Source organism: Pempheris klunzingeri, chromosome 10 (genome assembly GCF_042242105.1).
Source record: "Pempheris klunzingeri isolate RE-2024b chromosome 10, fPemKlu1.hap1, whole genome shotgun sequence".
Lineage (NCBI taxonomy): Eukaryota > Metazoa > Chordata > Actinopteri > Acropomatiformes > Pempheridae > Pempheris > Pempheris klunzingeri.
In genome coordinates this window covers 22,811,075-22,832,764 of record NC_092021.1, presented here as the reverse complement: position 1 = coordinate 22,832,764, position 21,690 = coordinate 22,811,075, and the positions used below count along the sequence as shown (strand labels likewise).

The 21,690-nt window shown below is 41.1% G+C and overlaps 1 protein-coding gene across 3 annotated transcripts in view; it reads left to right on the top strand.

Moving 5' to 3' along the window:
- fgf14 (fibroblast growth factor 14) overlaps positions 1-21,690 on the top strand; it is a 93,032-nt gene that overhangs the window by 67,021 nt on the left and 4,321 nt on the right. For 2 of the 3 annotated variants that reach the window (XM_070837801.1, XM_070837802.1), the window contains exons 2-3: positions 1,654-1,764; positions 2,976-3,079. In XM_070837801.1, coding sequence (XP_070693902.1) covers positions 1,654-1,764; positions 2,976-3,079 — 215 coding nt within the window. Of the gene's footprint in view, positions 1-1,503; positions 1,523-1,620; positions 1,765-2,975; positions 3,080-21,690 lie in introns of those variants that run through there. The other variant, XM_070837803.1, reaches the window with a different exon arrangement.

The following is a 21,690-nucleotide window of genomic DNA, read 5'->3' as shown; positions in this document are numbered from 1 at the left end:
AATCTATGGAAGCCCATATGAGCCATAATAGAAAAAAAGATGTCAGAGATGTCACGATTTTTGACTTAAGTGAAAATGATGCCAGAAAAACTTTAAACTTTTGACTTTTTACCTTTTGCGTTAGTGAGAACCGATTTTTTTGCTTTTTACTGGCTTTTTTCTAAACTCATTGAAAAAATGTCAGTTGCAGCCTTAAAATGAAATAGTTGGTGGGTAACACATTTAGGACAATAAAGGCATGTATTCTGTTTACAGATGAAAGAACCCATCTGTGTGTTACTCGAGAAAAGCAGCTACTGTACCATGGCGCAGTAAGTTCATCGGCTATTAAACACAGCAAACAGGATGATGTCTTCACAGGGACGTCTGTCTCTCGTTGAATGCCTGCAACAGATTTAAGTGCACTGAGTATTATTGTAATCAGAGGAGATCCTGTCACCGTCCTGTCAGCCTGCTCAATGCATCGCAGAGGTACTCTGACAGTCAGATTCTGCTTTAGCCATGTTGTTGTTGTTCTGGTGAGGCAACAAAGCAGCGCTGCTGAATGCCATTGTAGTGGTGTAGCTCAGATACACCAGCAGAGAGAGGCTTTTTCTTGCCTTTTCAGGCTGCAGGGAAAGGTCTCAGAGCTACGTAATGCCATCACCCCACAGAGCCATTTCAGAAGAGACTGCCTTGAGCTGTACGCCAAGAGAAAAAAAAGCCTCTCTCTGCCCTCAGCAAGACCTCTTGAGTTCTCCTCTGTGGCCATGCTCTCTCTCTCTTTTTTTCTCTCTCTGTCTCTCTCTCACACCCACACACACTCACACTCACACTGCAAGGAGCACGGCTTAAGCTCAGGTGAAGTTGATTGTTCACCTCCCCAGGGCTTTCTTAGAATGAAATCTGGTTTGATGGCTGTCTGTACAATAAGACTAATGACTAAATTGATAGTGTATGAGCCCAGCGGTTGTCCATCCATACACACACCCAGATACATGCACACCCAGATGAAGAAATGTTGTCTCACTGCTTGAGTGTAAGCAGTATTTCTCCAGAGACATCCCAATGTGTAGCCGCATGCAGCTTTATTAAAATATATCCTTTTAAGTTTTCCATTCCTTAACTTTTTGTAAATTTGTAAAACTGTGGCAAGTTTAGCTGCAGTGGCGCTGGGCAATTTAACTGCAGCAGTGATTTATTTACAGTAGATATGTGACTAATTCCCCTGTCGGGTGAGCTGGAAGGGACGGAGCACAGACGATTTCACATCCTACACACTAAGGACCCAGAGAGGGTGCTGTTGGGTTCATTATGGGAGTCAGGCAGCTGCAGATTAATTCTGCTACCTATAATTGGATGGCCTATCTCTGAGCAGGGCAGGGCTTATGTGCCCAGAAAGTTGGCTGTAGGATTTGCCTGTTAACATACACAGGAGTCTCCAAGTACTGTAAAATAGTTTGGCATAGTGTGCACATGATTCTCTGCAGTTAAAACCCTTGGAAACAGCCAGCGACAACCTAAATGTTACAGTGTCTTTGCTATGTTAAATCAGAAAGTCCATTTCTTAAAGATTATTTGGTTTACTCTAGCAATTCTTCTGAAAAGCTTTTGTCATTTTACTAGTTGCTAATGTTTCCACCTGTTCTCTCTCTCCCTCTTTGTCTCCTGCAGATCCCCAGCTCAAGGGTATAGTGACCAGGTTATATTGCAGGCAGGGATACTACTTGCAAATGAACCCCGATGGCTCTCTTGATGGGACCAAGGATGACAGCAGTAATTCCTGTGAGTACCATGACAGTGTCTCTCTGCCTTCTTGATCAAACATTTGAACCAGACATATTTGAAGAGAGCACAGTGTAGAATATAAATAAATATAATAAATAAAGTATAGTTGAAAACTATCAAGTTACTGGTATTGGTTCCTTGAGCACACAATCTTTACACACAAGTGCATTGCTCACTTCCTGATCTAGATTTATCCCTCAGGTACAGGAAATAAACCAGCAAGCTTCCAGTCATGCTTCTCTAACATTCAGGCCAATATCTTTCTTAATTTTGTCGCCTTTGGAGGAAAAATGTCCCCTTAAATGGCTGCTATAGGATCACACAGATTCATCTTCCTCTCTGAGAGGGAAAGTGGACCAGGAAACAGTAGGCTTAACAGGGAGAAAAGGGTATTATTAGCTTGTTCTGGCACTGCTCCTCTAGCGCTCCAGGCTAGGTGGTTAATTTGATTCCAGTGCTTGGTGCTAACTCTAGTCTGACACTCTACATTGTGTCACTTACTCCTGTCAGCATGAGGAGATGTGGCACATGTCACATCTGATAGGCTGAAGGGACTTATTGAAACAGTGGGAAATACATAAAGTATAGTCTGAACAAGGGATATATCACACGAAAACTCCAAGATCTAATCAAGCGTTGGCACTGACTGCTGCCCATTAAATTTAACTTTTTTGAAGTTGGCCAAAAGCCACCGAAAAACAATGACCATGCATTAGTTCATTCAGCCTTATCCGAGGCTCCAAACCTGCCAATACCAATCACTTAAAGGGTCAGCAGAGGTCATTATCTGCCTTTAAGTCTCCCATATACACACACTTAATGTCACAGCCAGACCAGTCCTGTTGTTTCTCACCAGTACAAACAATAGCCATTACCTACCAGGCCCAAGGAGCCTGCTACAACAACAAAAGGGCTATTAAATCTGCCACGCACCAGTGGAGGTCCCAATTACAGCTACATCTCAGGTACCTCTGGGTGGCCACATCTACACTAGGCTAGTCACGTTTGCCAGCCATGCTGCAATTCATCTTCAGAGATGACCTAAATGCAACAGCTAGCAATTGTATTAACCACAATTGGGCAGCTTGCATTTGGATGATGAATTACATGATGCTTTACAGTGTATTTTATGTCCCCTTAATGGTTCGGTCTAACTACTGATAATGTTTTTATGTATGCGTGAGCCTGTTCACATGTGTGTTTTTCAGCTTTGTTCAACCTTATTCCTGTGGGCCTCAGAGTTGTCGCCATTCAGTCCGTGAAGACAGGGTTATACATCGCCATGAACGGGGAGGGCCATCTGTACACATCAGTAAGCAGGCTATTCTATTCTATTCTATTCTGTTGTCAAGTTATCTGAGCATGGCTTGAAAATGTATTTGATAAAAGATCATATGGTCATGTATGGTCAAAGATCACAATGCATTATATTAGATCCATGTCCTGATTTAAGGCATGTTTGTAACCGCATTATATATATATATTGCATTAAAAAAAGATATAGAAAGTCAAATATAGATGTAGATATAGATAAATTCATCAATTTTCACAGCAAGCACTGTTTCTGATAAGGGACCATGAACATGCCTCAGATATTTACCACATTTGCAACAGGATAATTGCCTTTCACTGAAGGTTAGGCATCCCATTAAGCAGACATTCATGCCTACAGATTTCTATTCATCAGGTTAAATGCCCCCCGGAGTTTTCGTTCCGTATGAAAAAAACATTTACAGTAGGTGACATAATTAAGCAGGAGCACATATTTTGCTCTCTCACAGGGAATTTGACTCATGCTATCACAGAGCATATTAGAAAGTATGAATGAGGTATGAAAGTATGCTGTTAGTGCATAAAAGTGGATTAATTGTGTGTTGTTGGCAGAAAAGTGCTGCGATGCTGTGACACGTGTTTAAATTAAACCTTTAAAGTAAATGAAAAGCAGGACCAGAGTTAGTGGTAGTCACCCACTGCTATTGACTCCAGAATAAACTAGGTATCTGCTGACAGCCGAGGCGGTGATAAGACTTCGCCCTGCACAGATAGTGCTTCTCGTCTCACTCCTCCAGCCTGTCCTCTCCCAGTCACTCAAATCAATCAGCAGGGAGAACACTGGGAGTAGTGCTCCGTTCCCAGACAGGAGTATCCATCAGAATCACTGTCCCTTCTTCCCTCTGCTGTCCTCATGTTCCTAATCCTCAGAGCGCAGAGCAGGAATTGCCATCTTATTCTTTATTCATTACCTTGGAGGGGCTACTTCTCTTACTGTACAATGCACCGGTATTCCAGTGGAATTCTCTAATACTTAATCACTGCTTGACTTAAGCCATGAAATGAAATTCATTTGAGGAGGATTGACCTAGAATCCATATGGATTTTGTTAGGGAATAGCGCAGCAGGGATTATGAATTAATAAATTCTATGGGTACGCTATACTGCACTGTTTGTTGATTGTAGCAGCGTACCTGGAAATGCACAGTTTCAAATTATCATGTTGATTTTCACGCCCAACTGTTTAACTTTTTTTATAGACGTGTTTTTTATACTTGTGTCTATGTGGAGGGAAACGAACAAAGTAAGAATTTCATTGCTCAGTGTCACCATCGTGTTCTTGCTGTGCACATGACAAATAAACATCTTGAATCTTGAATCTTGAATCTTGCACTTTAAAAATAAAGGCTTATTTAATTCAGTAATTCAGGTCATTCCACCTATTTTACAGGACAATACAAGCAAAGACAAAAGGTCAACCTTTAGACAAACAGTAAAACTTACAAAACTGCAAAGAAATCACGAGGATACATTTGAGAAAAAAAAAAGAAACTTTAAATGAAATGAAACACAACAATAGACAATGTTTCTGCTACAGAGTAATTAATAATTGATTTGCAATTTGTATCAAGATTGATGCTACTGCATCTACAGTACAAAAATAGTTCAGGGGGCAAAATAATGAAATAAACATTTCACAATAATGGTCCTTAAGCTTAAAGTATCCGACTCATCATCTAAACAACCAGCACACAGCTACGTTAAATTATGTCACATGTTAAATGGAAATGTTTGTCACACCTACTACATACTGTTGGCCTTTCTTATTTCTGTTGTCTAACGCTACCCTACTTGTCACATTCAATAACTGTGAGGTGTTTCTGATGCCTAGAAGTTGTTCACTGATGGCTTGGCATCACCGTAATTAGCAGTCAATAACATCAAACTCACATGCATGTGTCGATTGCCCTGGACTGCTTCGTGGCTGATAAATGGTGCTAATTGGCAATCAAGCTAAGCTAAAGCCCCTTTACTGCAGCAGTGTTTGTAGCCGTGACTACGTTCAAAAGCCTTTAGCCACCGGACATGTTTAGCCCAGGCAGAAAAGTGGGTCTCTTTGAAGCCATTTGGGGTGATGTGTTCCTTCAGCACAGTTTGCCCTCCTCTTCCTTTCACACTGCTCTCCCTCTGCTCCATTTGCAGCTTATTTCTGTGCTAATGGAGGTCCCGATAAGACCTCAACCATCCAGCCACCCACTCTTTTTGTGTGTGAATTACTCCAGTAATGTCAGCCTTGTAAGATGCTCTTCATCCTCCTCCATCTCCTCCTCCTCCCCGTTCTTTCTGCCTCCTCTCCCTCCTCTTTAAGCAAGATGCAACCACTCCTCCCATTATCACTCCGTTCCTCAGCAAGCGAGCGTCTGACAGTCGACCTTTTCTACCCATTAAGAGTATTTGATTACTGTGTGCTCGCATTTTCAGAAACTACTTTGAAAGTTTTATTAATGCAGAAGAACATGTTGCTTTGGAGTTTGTGGTGTACTCAGCAGGCTCTAAATGGACTACCTGCAAAAAACAACCTGTTTTTATTGGAAGAAGTATTGTCTCTCAAGATGGCCTCATTTCTCTAAAGCCAATTTATATCAACAAGAATTCACTTGGTCAGTTGTTCTTTTTTCCACATCCATACATTTACTGCTTATACTGTGATGCATTTTTCAAACAGATGAGCTGAATCAAAAAGAGTTCCACTCTTTCAGGAAATAGATGGAAAGCCCTTTCAAGGCCTCTGGTAGTGCATCATATTCTTTTGTGTGAGGCACCCAAGGCGCAGCGTGCGGCTCGAATGACAGAGATAGCATCAAAGTGACTGTGCAGCCTGGCCCAAAGGACACACCATGGAATAAAGGAGAGTTCAATCGTCTCACCCCCTTTTTTTTTTAATCTGCTCCTTTCGTATCTGAGCCAATAAACTCCTCGGCTAATTTCTCCTGCAGCCTGCTCCCCGCATCAGACGTTTCTCCATGAATGTAATAAGAGGAGAGGAATCCTCCCAGGTTTGTTAGCTGAGACAGTGCTTGTGGTAGTCTCTAGATAGCTCTAATAGAATTCTTAATGCAAAAACAGACACATTCAAATGATATAAAGCATAAAAAATTTAATTATTCTGTAGGGACTGTGACATTAAATCCCTAAAAGCAAACAAGGAAGTATAGTTTTGTTACACATGATGAAATGATGGTGCAGGAAATGCAACTCCCTTGTGCTGATTTTGTTGTTATTTTTCTGTCCTGCTAATACAGTCTCCTACCATCTCTCAAGTGTAAAGGTTGGGCATTTCATGGTTGGCTGGCTTTCTTTAGAGCTAGTTCCCCATCCCCTCACTTCACTGGAGTCTCTCACTGCAGGCTTTCTTTATCAGGAGTCTGCACTTGTTAGTGCTACCTTTCATGATTGTCAAATTGACTTGCCACATCACTTGAGTGGTCCTTTTTAGAAATGAAATCCTTGAGAGGACCAATCTGAAGCAGTGTAGTAGCTTCGCTTGTTAAAGGCTGTATCATCAGCCCGTATGAAGACAGAAGACTGAGGGCATCTGTTTCCTGTAGTGCCCTATTCAGAATGTATGACAGCTTGGATGCTGATGTGAGGGCTCCCTCGGTTTGCATCAGTATGAAAATGAAAGTGCATGGCGGCTGTGTGTAGGGGAGAATAGAGAAGAGCTGCTTATTCAGGAGTCAGTGGTGTGAAACCAAGAGTGTCTTTTGAGAAGGCTCAAACCACGACTCCCTGGGGTTCGGGTATTTGATATTTTCCCACCAACATTCTTATTCATCTTCCAAACTCTTAGGCCGTTTTTCTACATGGACTTATTGTGTGAACTCTGAGAGCCACTGTGCCTCACAAGCTCCGACATGTTTCTGGTTGGTTAGCGTGTTAGCAGTTAAATTCTCGGGCCACTTCCTCTACTAGTCCCTTCAAGTACTCGCTGCAGCATCACCTTTTTTATGTGAGAGTGCTTGGATGAACTTTGCTATTCTACCTTCTGGCTTGAGTGTAAAAATTGAAAGAAGAGAACGTAAATAAACACGGCAAAAGCTATTCTAGCGGTGTCCTTGGAGCATATGGAGAGCATAAGTATGAATACATGAACATCAACAGAATTATGACAAGACACCATGTGTGTAAAAGCACACGTGTGTGTGTGTGTGTGTGTGTGTGTGTGTGCGTGTGTGTGTGTGTTAGGTTACGTATAGCATCCGTACCCAACAGATGGCTTTGTGTGAACATGTTTTATTGGTGTTGATTGCGAAACCTGCCATGAATGAAAATCTCTCCTACAGATTAGGGTAAACAAAGAAGTTAGGGCATCCTAGGTTCTTTTAAGGCAAATGGATCTTAATACATTTACGTGCACATGTGGTAGTCTGATACTCTCACTTCTGAAAAAAATACATTAAACACATGCATTACAACTAAAGGCATTCGTAACAACTATTTTGAAAAGGAAGCTGATTCATTATTTGTTCCCTTTACAATACATTAGCAGCATGAATGATGGGAAATCAGGCACAAGTGACTAGTCAGTCAACATAATCTAGACAAATGTGAAAAAGAGTTAATTAGCCTAGAAGAGAAAATCAGAAAAGGTGAAATCCTGCCTAAAATATAGTACCTTTAAATGTTTTTTCAAGAAAACAGGCACCACTTGCTTCATCATTTAGGCTTTAAAACTATTTGTCATGAACCATGCTTCTAAAAAGTTCCTGTTTATATCTTTAACCACTTGGACAAATCCACAGATGCGCATAAAAACACAGCAGAAAAGGGTGCTGACCGTCATATTTTCACACTCCCACAGATCTCCAGTACCTATAGTAATTACTCAGATGATTTTGCCTCCGGAGGAGTCTCAGGCTCAGAGTTGAGGTGGGGGGAGCCTCATTATTTCCAAAGCATTTCTCTCTCCTGCCTTTAATGCAGTGTCAGTGTCAGGAAGGGTTGCGGTCATAAGGGCTAGAGGGAGAGCAGCAGCAGCTTCATGCATTAATGAACAACAAGGTCGGAGGTAGGCGTCAAAGCTGAACTGGTGAACTGTTGGTCGGGGCCAAGAGGAGCTAAGAATAATCAGCCACGTAATATCCCTGCTGTTATTAACGGCTTTCTAATGGATGTACACTCATTGCTTGGGTACAAAATCTCACAGTTCAGAAAGCACTTGTTGGCAGAGTATTACAGCCATGGAGGTGTAGTTTGGAGTGTATCACAGCAGTGAGTTCCCCATCATGAAATAGGGAGTCCCCCCCTACAGTGTGTTTGGCTTTACCTGTGGGGATTATGCCTCTCTGAGCAGTAAATCATAAATACACAACACGCCTGATTTGTCCTCTATCTCTTTCCAGGTCAACAGCTTAAGGTCTATTAATATCACATCTCCCCATGTTCCTCAATCACTCTGTTATTCCCCTGTTTATTTAAGGCAATTAAGAGTCGGCAAGTGCAGCTGTTTTTTTTTTTTTTAACCACACGTTACATGACACATATTTATGATATGCAGTAGAAGTGACTGATTGTACTAGGAGGAGTATCAGGGAATACATAATGGCTCATGAGACGTCTCGTAGCGCTCTTAAGTCCAGAATGTCATGATTAACCTGCCAAGTTGTGCACTGTACATAGCAGGTGGGAGGCTCTTACATTCAAATCAAATGCTTTTGCTTGTGTTGTATCTTCTCTGATGCCGATGATGTGCAGTTGATGAAAGGAAACTTCCGCTGACAACGACTTAGGGAATAAAAATAGGTTTATTGCAAAAAGGTCAGTTGTCTAAGAGGCACCATGGAAGCCTGGGAAGACGCTAAGCCAATTGTAGGTACAGACAGCGTAACCTGTGTCTGTCCTCGTCTGCTGATGTCTTTGTTAAAAATGTAAAGGAATGTACCAAAAATACCTACAACCATCTGTACCCAAATAAGGAGGTAAAATCAATCTCTCCTGTCGAGTTCATGCTTCCTTTAGATAGACAGACACCAACAGGCACAGTCATAAACACCAAATGGACACAGTCATAAATACCACCCCTTAATCATCAGATACTACACTTGCGAGGCTTGTTACAGTGTCGTCCTACCCTCTCATCGCGTGCACATCTTTTGAATGAATATCAGTGAGATTCCAGCAAAGTTCCCTTCCTGGTAGGTGCGTATAGTATATGGAGCATGGAGTTGCTTCAGGCAGAGTACTAAAGTTGTGCTTACTGATTGGTATCGGAACTGGCTGCTCTGAGAGCCTGTGCAAGCCTCTCTGAGGTTCCTGGGAATCTCTTTTCTGCCGCTCTGAAGTTGTTTATCTGAATCTTCATAGAAGCATGTTCCAGCTGTATTTCTTGCCCCCCGAGTGGGCTGACTTTCTACCATTGTGGCCATCAGCCAACTATTGATCTGTTAGCTAGAGTTTACGCTGAATCTCCCTCATCCATCTGGGATAATCCTTACATCTCTATTAAAATGGAGCAGCCAGAAAACACAAACAGTGGCTGAATGCTGCAGAGATGGCTATGAATTATGTGTTGCTGACAGGTCATGGGAAAGAATATAAATACTGCAACAACTGCTTGGGAGAAGGAGAGTTTGGAGAGAAAGAGAGAGGGGATTCCAATGTGTGTTTTGCAGGGAAAGCCCTGCTGTGGTCAGTATAATCAGACTAGCATGCCTCCAGCAACCTCTGCTTGTTGCCTCCATTTGTATGTTGCTCCTTCTGCTAAAAGCTTTCACAGTTCTGAGCAACACAAAACACACAACAAAACCTTTTAGAATCGTACACAGGGATAAAATGTATTATTTAATCATGTAAATTAAATGTTTGTGTTCTCTGTGGCTATTAATTGAAGGGACACATGTTATTGATCCCAACTCTGTCGTTGTCTTTCATCTTCATCACATCACACATCTCTTTAAGTAATCTGCTCATGTGTCTTCCTCATTTCTACATTAAGTGCTTGAGCTGCTGCCAAATATGTTCCAAATTGTGCTAAATTTCCTTTTTTTAATTAAGTATTTGATGACTGCAAGTAATCACATTTTATCGCCACGTATGCTGTGCGGTAATCGAAAATGATTACTTGTATTTTTTGATGATGCGCTTTCAATCATGAATTAATAAAAATGAAACTAATAAAATATTAAGGTAACTTGTGTTTGAAGGCCATTTGAAAATATTTGAAGTCAACATCAAAAGGCTCTAATGGGTCTTTGGCTATGATTTTGACTTTTGGCATTTCACGTTTTTTGACATGGTTTGACTGAAGGATATTTTGACAACAGCGGACTTCTTGTAGCTTTCTGAGTTTCCTGATATTAACTGTTGTTCCTACACATAATATCATACAAGCACCTTCTCTGCAATTACTTTTAGCCTTAGGAAATGGAAGGGAAAAATATGTTTCTACATTCTCCACCCAATATTTTAGATGTAATATTACACATCTATTTTGAAAAAAATCTGCATCGAACCTCATTTTTCTTTTGATCAACACTCTTACAATTTATTTCAGAAGCTCAGCAAAATAAAACCTATGTACAGCTTATAGCTTTAAAATTTCAGCAGCCTTCAGAGACGCATCATCCATACACGATGACTGTAATCCTTTCCACCTAACCCTCTAATTGTAAGACGCTTTCAGATTTTTATTATCTACGATTCTGCCTGCATCTTTTACCTTGAATTGGCATTGGCAGCGAGCTACATTTGTTCATGCTGAGCGCTGCGTGCCTCTTGTTTCCAGCGCTATTGTCTGTATTCTCTTGTTTTCCTCTGAAACAGTTTGAAAAATGCATGTTCAAAGAGTGGCCCTTTGTACTGCTTAGACTCAAGCTGCCAGTGATAAACACAGATGCATTTTTATTGGGCATGTTGCAGTCGTTGGTATGTGTGCGTGTAAGTGTGTGTTACTGAGCAGCAGAAATAAAAGTGAAGCAGAAGTAGAGTAGGCGCAAAGGAACAAGGAATTCATATTTTCATCTTTGTTCCTCAGTGAGACCCACAGAGGATATGATAATATGTAGAAATACAGATGGCATCATTGTAATTTCTCCATGAATGCATATTGCAGTAGCTATCAGAGCAAACACATCTAGCCTGTTCACTGTATTAATGACCCTAGTTCTGGCCTAATTGCTTTCTTAGTGTGTAAATGTCAAGCACCATGCAAATACAAATGGGACACTTGTGCTTGTTGCTTCAAGAGCAGTGTAATGTGGAAATGAGCAGCAGGGAGAAGTGGGCTCGTAAAGCAACAAGTAGTCCTCAGGAACCCTGTATCCAAACAGTAACGGGATGCACATCACTTGCAAAATCACATCGGGTCGTGCACTTAACAAACCTCTTGGCGTCTCTGTTGTAACTCTAGCTATGTTATCACAGCTAAGGTATGTATACCAATTCAAATGAGCCTGTTCAACCTAACCGGGATTTTATTCTTTATGTGATGTGACGTCAACCAAAGTCCCAAAAGCAGCTTCGGGTCCACAGTGTAGAAAGCCCACAACCATAATAGAGTTCCTGCCAATGCCAACACAGAGGCTTTCTTTTTTATTAAAAAATGATGTAGTATCGTTGTGGATATTTCAGATTTAAAAAATGAAAATATCAGATGTGTCAGGAAATAATTTCTATAAGACAAGAACTGTATTTTCGCTGTTCGTACCATTAATTTCCCAACACACAAGATAAACTCTCAGAGACAGAGATCTCAGTTCAAAGTTTTACTTGCAACAAGCAAAGGAGTACAGGCAAAGATCTACACCTGCACTGAGCAGTCTCAGTGTCTTTCAAGCATATATGCAACATGTTTAAGCAAAGTTCCTCCTCTCAGCAGTCCTCCGCCGCACCCTGCTCCCTCTCCTCCTCACAGGGGCGGTTGGTGGGAAGCTCAGGTGCGCTGACTTCTCACTGTTCAAGGCCTTCTCCAACTCTTCTTTATCTCAAGAATGCAAGCACAGTCTGATACATGCTACACCAACACACATCTGTTTGGTCTGTGTAAAGGTCACAGCAACTATCACACAGTCCTGCATCAGGCTAAAACTTCATGATAATAAAGCATAAATGTACTAACATAAAAATGTATTAACATAAGCGTGCCTGCACATTTTCTATTTCCTAACAAGATGGTAGAACTACCACATGGAGGCTGATTAAACGATACCACACTGCTGACAGTGAAAGTGTTTTCAGCCAAACGTTTAGTTTGTCTAATACTTTGGTTTATGACCAAATACCTCCAAAACTGATGCCATTCCCATCAGCCTCAGCTGCACTTTATACTGACTTCTAATGAGCAGATGTTAGCCTTCTAACATGCAACAATTTAAGCCAGATTAAAGGACGTTACAACAACTTTTTGGATGATTTTGAGGGGCTGTGGTGCATAATCAACAGCTCATTTGTATAGTATTGTAAGTATATTCTGAGCCGTCACCACCAAATGTTCAGTGGCAAAGAACCTGTGTGAAACTCTTTTCTCTTGCATCGCTCATAACGTCACAGTGAATACAGTATACATAGATTTCACTGTCTTTGCTTTATCATTTATACTATTTAGTGTCAAGGACTGATTCATAAAGAGAAATCCTACAAGGTTACAGCTATTTTATCATGGTTCAGACCTCAGAAGGACCTTTGTGCCATGTCCATGGAGCTGCTGGTTCAAGTCTTGTTCAAGTTGCTGGAATCAAAGTAGGAAATGTGTGTTTGCCTGTGAAGGAAGGAGACTGTTTTGCTGTGAAAAAGCCCTCAATGTTCTGCCAGCCTGCAGGTATAATGGCCACAGTCCTCTCTTTCCCTCCGCGAGAATCCTTCTTCCTTTTCTATTTCCACCCATGAAATGAAATTAACATTTTATCGAGCATCACCCCTGGAGTTGTAAAAATCAATACAATGAGAGCTCTTACAGAAAGGCTGTAAATCATGAAAATGTATTCTCTTAAATCTGAGCTAATCCCCTCTTCGCTGTGTCTATGTGCCTCTTCACACTGTTAGTCAGGCAACACAACAGCTACAGCAAGAGCACCAGAAACTGCAGGTTCAGGGACAAGTGTGTTAAACTGTCAATACACCACCGTCGTAGAGTAGCACTATTCATTAGTGTCAAACCCATATGCAGAACTGTTAAATATTTAATTCTGTAGTTGAATCAGACATCTGTGTATGACATTGCCCTTATTTTGTATGGAAATAGTATCTTACTACTATTTCAGTATGAATCTGACCTGTGCATGTAAACATTTGTACTGTACAGTCTTGTGGTTAGTGTGCTTCCACCACAGCTTCACTGCAGAGGCCAGCAGGTCAAAAGGAGTTATTGTATGATACACACACACACACACACACACACACACACACACACACACACACACACACACAATACTATCAGGAAGCTGTTCACATGCACAGGAAACAGAGAAATACACAAGCAGCTGTTGAATATCTGCACTTTAAAACTCCATCAGACACATTTTCCTGTTGTATTAAGTAATAAACAGTTTGTCTAGTACAGTCCTCTACACATCTGTCCCCTCCATGTGGTCATGTAACACGTAACATTTCTCTCAGACAGTTAACCAAGGTGAGTGGCACCAGACTAGTGAGGACGCTAAGAGAGTTATCACCAGAGAAACGCTGCCGTCTCTCGAATCTGAATCTGTTAGCGGGCTTCTGTGCTCGTCGTATGACAGACATTTAAGCATAATATTGTTCAGTGTCATTTGTAACAGAACACCTCAATTCAAAGACAGATAATGGACTTTGATGTTCCGTCATCAGATCTACGTCTGCATGTGTCAGACATTCAGAGAAGTAAAAACCAAAGGTGTCAATCACAACCTTAGTGGTCTGCTAACATGCTGCTCAGGCCACTGTCTGCAAGTTGTTAAGAGCCTACCTCCAGCCAATTTTTTTCTTGCATCAGGGAGGATTTCGACCATGTCCAAAGTGTTCATCATTCACAACAGTGCCCGTCGTCGTGCAAAAGCCATGAATATCGCAAGAGACCCAGCGGCTGGAAAGTTATTATCAATCAGAGTGCTTCTAGTTTGTGTTTAGTGGCTTCGATTGTGAGACAGATTAAGTGTATTGTAATAACACATAAGAGCTTCAGACAGCTCAGCTGGATTTGGATCAGCCGCAGGTGAAGTATTGACTACATTCAGGACCAAATTCTCCAGATCAAATATGGCAGCTGATGGGCAGACCGGTTGATTCCGCGGTTCCTTTCTGGCTCACTGGTTGAATCACTCAGCCTTCCAGCTGTAGCCATGCCATATTCCATCCTCAGAGACAGACTGACTGTTGGGGAATCCTCTGCTGTCTTCCCCTCATGCACAGACACTCAGGCTGAGTGCTTTGGCTGCTTGTCAACAAGGTTTCAGGAGAGATGGACACTGTGAAATGGCCCCTCTGCAGTCAAATTTTGAAAATACCAAAGGGAAAGCAGGACTCTCTGACCCTCAATCCTATTACATATTAATCCAGGCACTTTAAAGAAATCACAGCTTTAATCTGGCTTTGCTTATCAGGTCTTCAGATTTACTACACTGCAGTTCCAACATCTGGCTTTAAGTACGTCTGTCATGTGGCGGTAACTGTGATATAACCTGGTTGTAACTGCTCATAATGCCAACAGTAAGAGTTACTTCTTCTTACATAATGCTCTAGCATCTAGATTACACACCACACTGCTGCCACTGCCTATGAATGGTAACCTCATTTCATAATATCATCATCCACAACAACATCTGACGTGCCTCGCAGAGACACAGACAGCTGTAGTCTGCTTGGTTTGATTTGTGTGTTAATCTGGGCATGAGTGCATGTGGACGTGGTCACCAAAGAATCATGCTTTCAAGGGAAACTCTTTTATCATGATTATCCTGTGAATGGTCTTACTTGTACATTTGCAAATTTTAGCTCCTCGATGAAACATTATTTATAATTTACATTTTTGCTGACAGCTTTTCAATAACGATAGATTTTATTTATAGTGCACTTTTCATTGCAAAAATCTCAAAGTGCTTTACAGTTCTTGTCTACAATTCAAGCCATTGAATTCCACTAATTTCCATCTAAGATGCTGGAAACTCACTGTAATGCTTTAACCGCGGGGGTCCCTGGTGTTAAGGGGTGTTTGGTGTAACGGCTCTTAAATTCAAATTAGAGACTGAATATGAAATTCTCATTCAATTTCCACCGCTATGTGAGATCTCCAACTATTAATCAACTAAAAAAAAAATAAAAAAAAGACCCTCACATGTAATATAAGCAACTGTGGCTAACATTGGTCGGTAATTAGTCACACACAGTAAATACTTTTAATGTACAGTTGTATCACAAGAGTTATTTTAGGGGTCAAAAATTAACATATAGTTGATTACTGAGATTACTGCTAAACATTTTGGCTCCTACTGACAAAACTTCAACAACATCTCTGACATTACAATCCCTGACCAGTTCCTGGACTCCTGTCAAACCCTTGACCCCCCCGAATCCTTCAGGCTCCTTCCCTCCAACTGTATATATGGTGTCAATTAAACCATGAAAATGTGTGTGTGCTTGTATTTGTTGCAAGTGACAATTTCTACCCACACTTCACTTCATTTCATCTGCATAAACACAACCTCTGCTCTGCCGCTCCACCCACTCAGAACAAGGTGTCGCTTTAGAGCCTCAAAATTGGCAATAAGATGCAAGGGCAAAAAACTGCAGGTATGCCAGACTACAATTGTATTGCACCCACTTTTGCTCTGCCTCTGCCTTGATTAAAATGTGCGACCGTATCCTTCAGCCAGAGGAGGGAATCATTTGTAGTTACACTGTGGTAAGATTCTGTTGCAAATACAGTTCAGTTCTTGCTTTTAGGGATGCACAACAGGTAGAGTATCCCCAGCCCATCAGATGATCCTGTGGTGAGATGTGGGGTTATCTTTTAAAAGCAGGGGCCTCTACATACACTCATGTGTTTCCTCATATCACAATTTAAGTGTATGGCTGATGTTTTTTTGTATTTTTCTAGCTGTCAACATCAAAACCAACCATGAAAACATCAAAACCAACCAGCTGAAGATGTAAATCTGTAGGAAATGAATTGTCACAAAAATGATATTCAGCTGTTTTCAAAAAGGCTGAGCACCAGTTTTTAGCAAACATGAGTCAAAGAGAAATAAAATAATGTTTTTGTTGGGGACTCATTTGCAGATTAATTAACACATTTGTTCAGAGTACGCATTCACGGCACTTAGGAGGTTGTTTGTGGTGTTGACTCAAAATGAACAGTGCCCATGTTTATGGTAATAAGAAAATACATTACCTATTGCAAAAGTGTGGCTAACTGATGTACTTTTAACAGTTTTTGGACAACAATAGAGGTCTATTGTGCAGAGGAATACGATATATCAGGCTTTAATGCAAAGATAATACTTGATAGTTTAATAATTGATTTGTTTTTGGGGCTTTTCATTCAGTAACGAGAAGAATTATATAGAATATCACATCAGTTATATAGACTATCAACTAAGTAATGAAAGAGAAAAGAGCATGAATTTGTTCATCAACAACAACAACAGTGACAGAAATTAAAGTATAACAGCAGCAATGCCTCTTCTGCCACTAAAAAGAATCCCAACAGATTTGTCAAAATCAAAACTAACACACTGACATATTTAAGGTGCTACAGTTTGACATGACACAATACGCACAGACGAGTCCTCACACGCTGAAGCCTGTTCATGTAAATGATTGCTCACTAGAGCTGAGAGCTGAGATGAGGGAGATGGTTAAGTGCAAAGCAGCAAGAGAGAGAGTCACCGACAAGTGAATGTACGAGGAGAGGACATGCACTTCCTCTTTAAAAGAAACTGGGACGCTGTTCCTGAGGGTGTAAAAAAACACAAACAGAGCAGAGACAGAAACACACAGAGAGGAGAAACAGCCCCATACCTGTGTGTGTACACTGCAACTCTGCCCGACAACGCCTATCTATTTATTTCATTTTGTCTTTCATTTTGTGTGTGTGTGTGTGTGTGTGTGTGTGTGTGTGTGTGTGTGTGTGTGTGTGTGTGTGTGTGTGTGTGTGTGTGTGTGTGTGTGTGTGTGTGTGTGTGTGTGTGTGTGTGTGTGTGTGTGTGTGTGTGTGTGTGTGTGTGTGTGTGTGAGTGAGACATGTCCATCAGCTCGGTGCTCAGGGAAGACTGCTGGCTTGCTTGACAAGAGATGACTAGCCAATCTAGCAAAAAAATCTGGCTGCCTTGACACCAGTGTGGCACCAATTTACGGTTCAACGGAAGCAGTGGACACACACACACACACACACACACACACACACAGCACAGACACACTGGGTACTTGAAGCCCCACTGATCTTGGCGTGGGTGGTTGCTCTTTGTGTGTTTGCTCACCAACAAGCTCTCCTACAATGGTTTTTTCTTTTATTATTTTTTTTAGTATGAACAAAGCCTTTATTTTCCCTGCAGACTTCACTGTGTTCTTCAATGATTTATTCCAAAGGCATACAACTTTCCAGGCGTGGCTTTCCGTGTGTGTGTGTGTTTACCCAAACGGACCCCAGTGAACCTGGAGTCGAACCGTAATGCCTGCTGTTGCAGCCAGTTTAAGCTGGTGCTTGTTTAAGATTTTTCTTTGCAACTTCAAACCCCAACAGCAAATGATAAAGAAATGTGAAATTTCAAGATTTCACTTGCAGAAAAAACTAATAATTTCAACATTTTGACACATTTAATTCGATGGCCTCCACAAATCCTTTTCTAGATAGAAAATGCCTTCAGTGAAAAGATAATTTGCTGAGAATTTGTCAGATAATCTTAACTGACAAATCTTTATCTTGATGTTGTCTTTTCTTACTACTCAAACTAAATAACTTGTGTCAGTACAGTTTGCATCATACACTGTATAGTCATTTGTTTTGGCTGCGATATTAAGTTGCCTTTTAACTGATGTTTTGAGAGCATCCATGAAACATTTTCCTCTGAATTCACTACAAACCTTTTGTAGTCTCTCTTATTTGGCCAGCACAAATCTGCACACCCCAAGCATATATCTTTTTCAAACTCAGATCATGACCAGAATCTTTATTGGACTTAGCATACCACAAGTCTGCCTTCCATTGTGAACACTTCTGTGTAGCATTTTTAAGAAAGGACGGTAAAATGTCTCAGTGGAGCTGTATGAGGGCAGTGTTAAAGGGTCTCTGCCTTCGGGGGAAACTTTATTGAACACTTAAGTGCTTCTGGTGGCCAAACACCTTAAAGGTGTCAGTGCTTTTTGTCACCCCTTCAGTAAAAGGTATATTTTTACTCACTCGGGTTAAAAAGGAAGCATTGCAACAGCACGTTAAGGTGACTGTACACAGATGGCCTGATAAGAATGGCTGTGACGTTAAAACAAAGTCATATTTCACCTAGTAAATTAGTAATGAATAGTACATTTGCTGCAAAATGTATTATGAGAAGGTGAAGGTTTTTAGTTTTGTCTTTTTCAGTGAATAAGGAAAGAAATTCTCTCTGTCTGCAGAGTAAAGATACTAATATATGAAAATGAATATATTTGTATCCAGGTAACATGATGCAAAATACTTAAAAGAAATAGAGTTTAAAACTGCGATTAAGTTGCAAAGAATATGCAATGGGAAAAAGAGAGTTGAAGGAATTGAAACTGAATTGCGTGTTACATTTTAGGTTTTTTCTTATCAATCAATTCTGTAGTCTGTCCTGTCAGCACTAACAACAACAATTAATCTGAAAGATGACGATTGGCTCGATGCTAAGCAATCATAATTGTGAATCTTCTCCATTCATGGTATCATTCGCCTATGAACTGCAGATATCATCATCATCATCATCATCATCATCATCAGTTGTAGCTAGTAATTTGCTACAGCTCAAATCTGATACAACGTTTGAGTCAGTGTTGCAAAGTATGACAACATACACTTTAGCTGTCTGCAGATCCAAGTGTCTGCGAAGACAAAGAGAAATATTCCTTTGACTTTGTGACTTTGGGCTCAGCCACAAAGTCTCCTTGCTCACACTTTGACGTCTGTCCTCTGTTGTTACGCTGTCGCACTCGAATCTTCAGTGAGTTTAATGTTTAACGTTAAGCCTAATGTTTTTCATTAACACAATATTACTGTTGAATGCTGACTTCAGGCTTTGGTTTGAATGACTGAGTAACCACCTGATTGCTGAGTGTCCTCAGACCTTGGAAATAGCCATTTTTATCGTTCTCTTTTTATGCTGTAATCTGGCTGTTTTATCATGCTTGCTGTCATGTTGTGTGTATTCAGATCATTCAAGGTTGGGAAAAAAAAAAAAAAAAAAAGGAAAACCAAAACTGTACTCTGCTCTCCGTCTGTGCACACAATTCATCCAGCTGTTTAACGGTGACTCTCCTCATTTGGTCCCTGTCTCCCCTTCCTCCTCTGGGTTTGATAATCAGACAGGTCTGCCGAAGCCCCCATTGTTCTGCACACAGTGCCGACGTGACTCTTATACATATGAGAGCAGCTTAGCATTGTGAATGCAGCTCAGCTTTCTGGAGGTTGACCTTTTTCCATGGATTAATAGGTTTTATGCTGGCAGCATTAATAAACAATTTCTTCGTTTCCACAGTGGGGTAGTGAGCAGTCACTCTGCATTTTAATGTGCGGCCCCCCCCCCGTATGAGCCTCCTCTCACCTACTTTTATGCGGTCATGCTCGGCAATCACGACCCGTTTTGTGATTTCTCCAAAGGATGTTTGTTTTTAGAGCGACTCTCTTTGCTCTCTTGTCTTTAAATGCCTATTCACTCTTTTTCAGGGCTTTTTATTTCAAACGCCCACACTCTCCATCTGTCTGTATCCATTTGCCTCTTTTCTTTGTTTTTTTTTTTTTGCATTTTATCATCACTATCCTTCTTCCTGTAGAGAAGCTGTTTTCCTCCTTCCCCTCGACCACACTCCTTTCTCTCTCGTCGGTCTCTCCCTTTTTTCCCCGTGCCTTCACTTGACTGTTCATCTCTCCTTTATTTCTGCCGCTATCTTTTTGCTTTGGCTGATTATGTGGGGCTGAGCAGTTTTGGCCCTCACGCTGTCTGTGGCCAAGGTCAATTATGGCCTTCCCTTTCATTGCAGGGAGCCACTGATGTGGAGCGCCGGGCGGGGAGATGGAGTGGGAAGAAAATCAACCGTTTGGTGCCTCAAAAATGATTCGATTTGCCACTGGTGTGAGAGTGTGTGTTGTGTCCAAGTCTCACTCTCCTTTTGCTTCCTTCAATGTCACCCATATTTTTTTTCAAAATATTACTTAGATGTGGGGGTAGAATTATACAGCTCGGCATGTGAAGGCATCACCGCCACACACCTTTTCTCTAAAGTTTAAATGCTCCTTTGAAACGATCCTATAACAAGCTCCTCATGTTGAAAACATTTTACATTGTTGTTTGTCATTTGCCACGGATCAGAGAATTTGGCATGCGTCTCATGTATTTGTATGCATGGATATGACGGGGATGCTCAGTCAACCTTGAGATATTATCACCTTACTAGGTTGTTATGACAGGCATGTTAGCCAACTGTTGCCTTTTTTTTACACATTTAAGACATATGGAGCAGCTTTAGCATTCATTTGGAGCACAGGGGGAGAGAAACAATGAGCTGGAAGAGGCTCAAACACCTGTGCAGCTGAGGGGTACTATGGAGATGGGTGATCGTTTTTGTGGGTTTGTCCCCTTTAGCGCTACATGTAGTCATTTTAATATTTGACTTTAATATTAAAGCGTTGATTAGTGCAGGCACTTCCTCATACTTTAGGTCATGTAGTGTGTAGCCAGAGAAATGAATTTGTGATATAGATTCTCAGCAATTTCTGACTTATCATTGATGACAAATGAGGAAAAATGGCTAAGCGTTCTTGTTTTGTGGCAAGACGAAGGAAGAACATGATAAAAGCGGTCGGCTTGTCATTAACATTTGACACACTTGAAATGCTATCAACAAACAGTGGGTCTGAAGTCAGCTGTCTTCACCGCTCTGATCTTCAGATCAAACTGATTATGGTGACTGACAGTGTTACAGTTTTGCTGCATCAAGCACCATTCCACAAACAAACCACCTCCACTTGCTCTGCCTCCATAAACAAAGGCAGACTTTTTGCGCGTCTATGTGAAGGCGTTTGATTAGCCACAATTATGGCCTTGGCACCAGCTTGTGTGATTACTTTGACTCGAGGCTGTTTTGTACGTGTCGTAATCAGCGCTGGGCTAAACCTGGACCCACGTCGAAATGTTGTCTCTAATTACAGCAGCCAACCAACCCGGGGTGCAGCTCACCTGACGAAGAAAAAGTAGAATTAATTACCTAATTGAAGCGACCTAGGGAACCATGAAGGTAAAACTGTTTGCCTTCTAATCGGCTCAGCAACAGAGTTTGCTTCAGCATGAAAAGAGCGTGTTTAAACATTCTGTCAGGGAACAAAAGTTATTTGGTTTAACAAACGAAGCGGTGCAATGAAGACATTTGTTTTGTGTTGGCCAGAAAAATCACCCAGGCAATTGTTTCTGAAATCTTGTATTATTTGGGATATAGTAAGTATAATATAAGTATGTG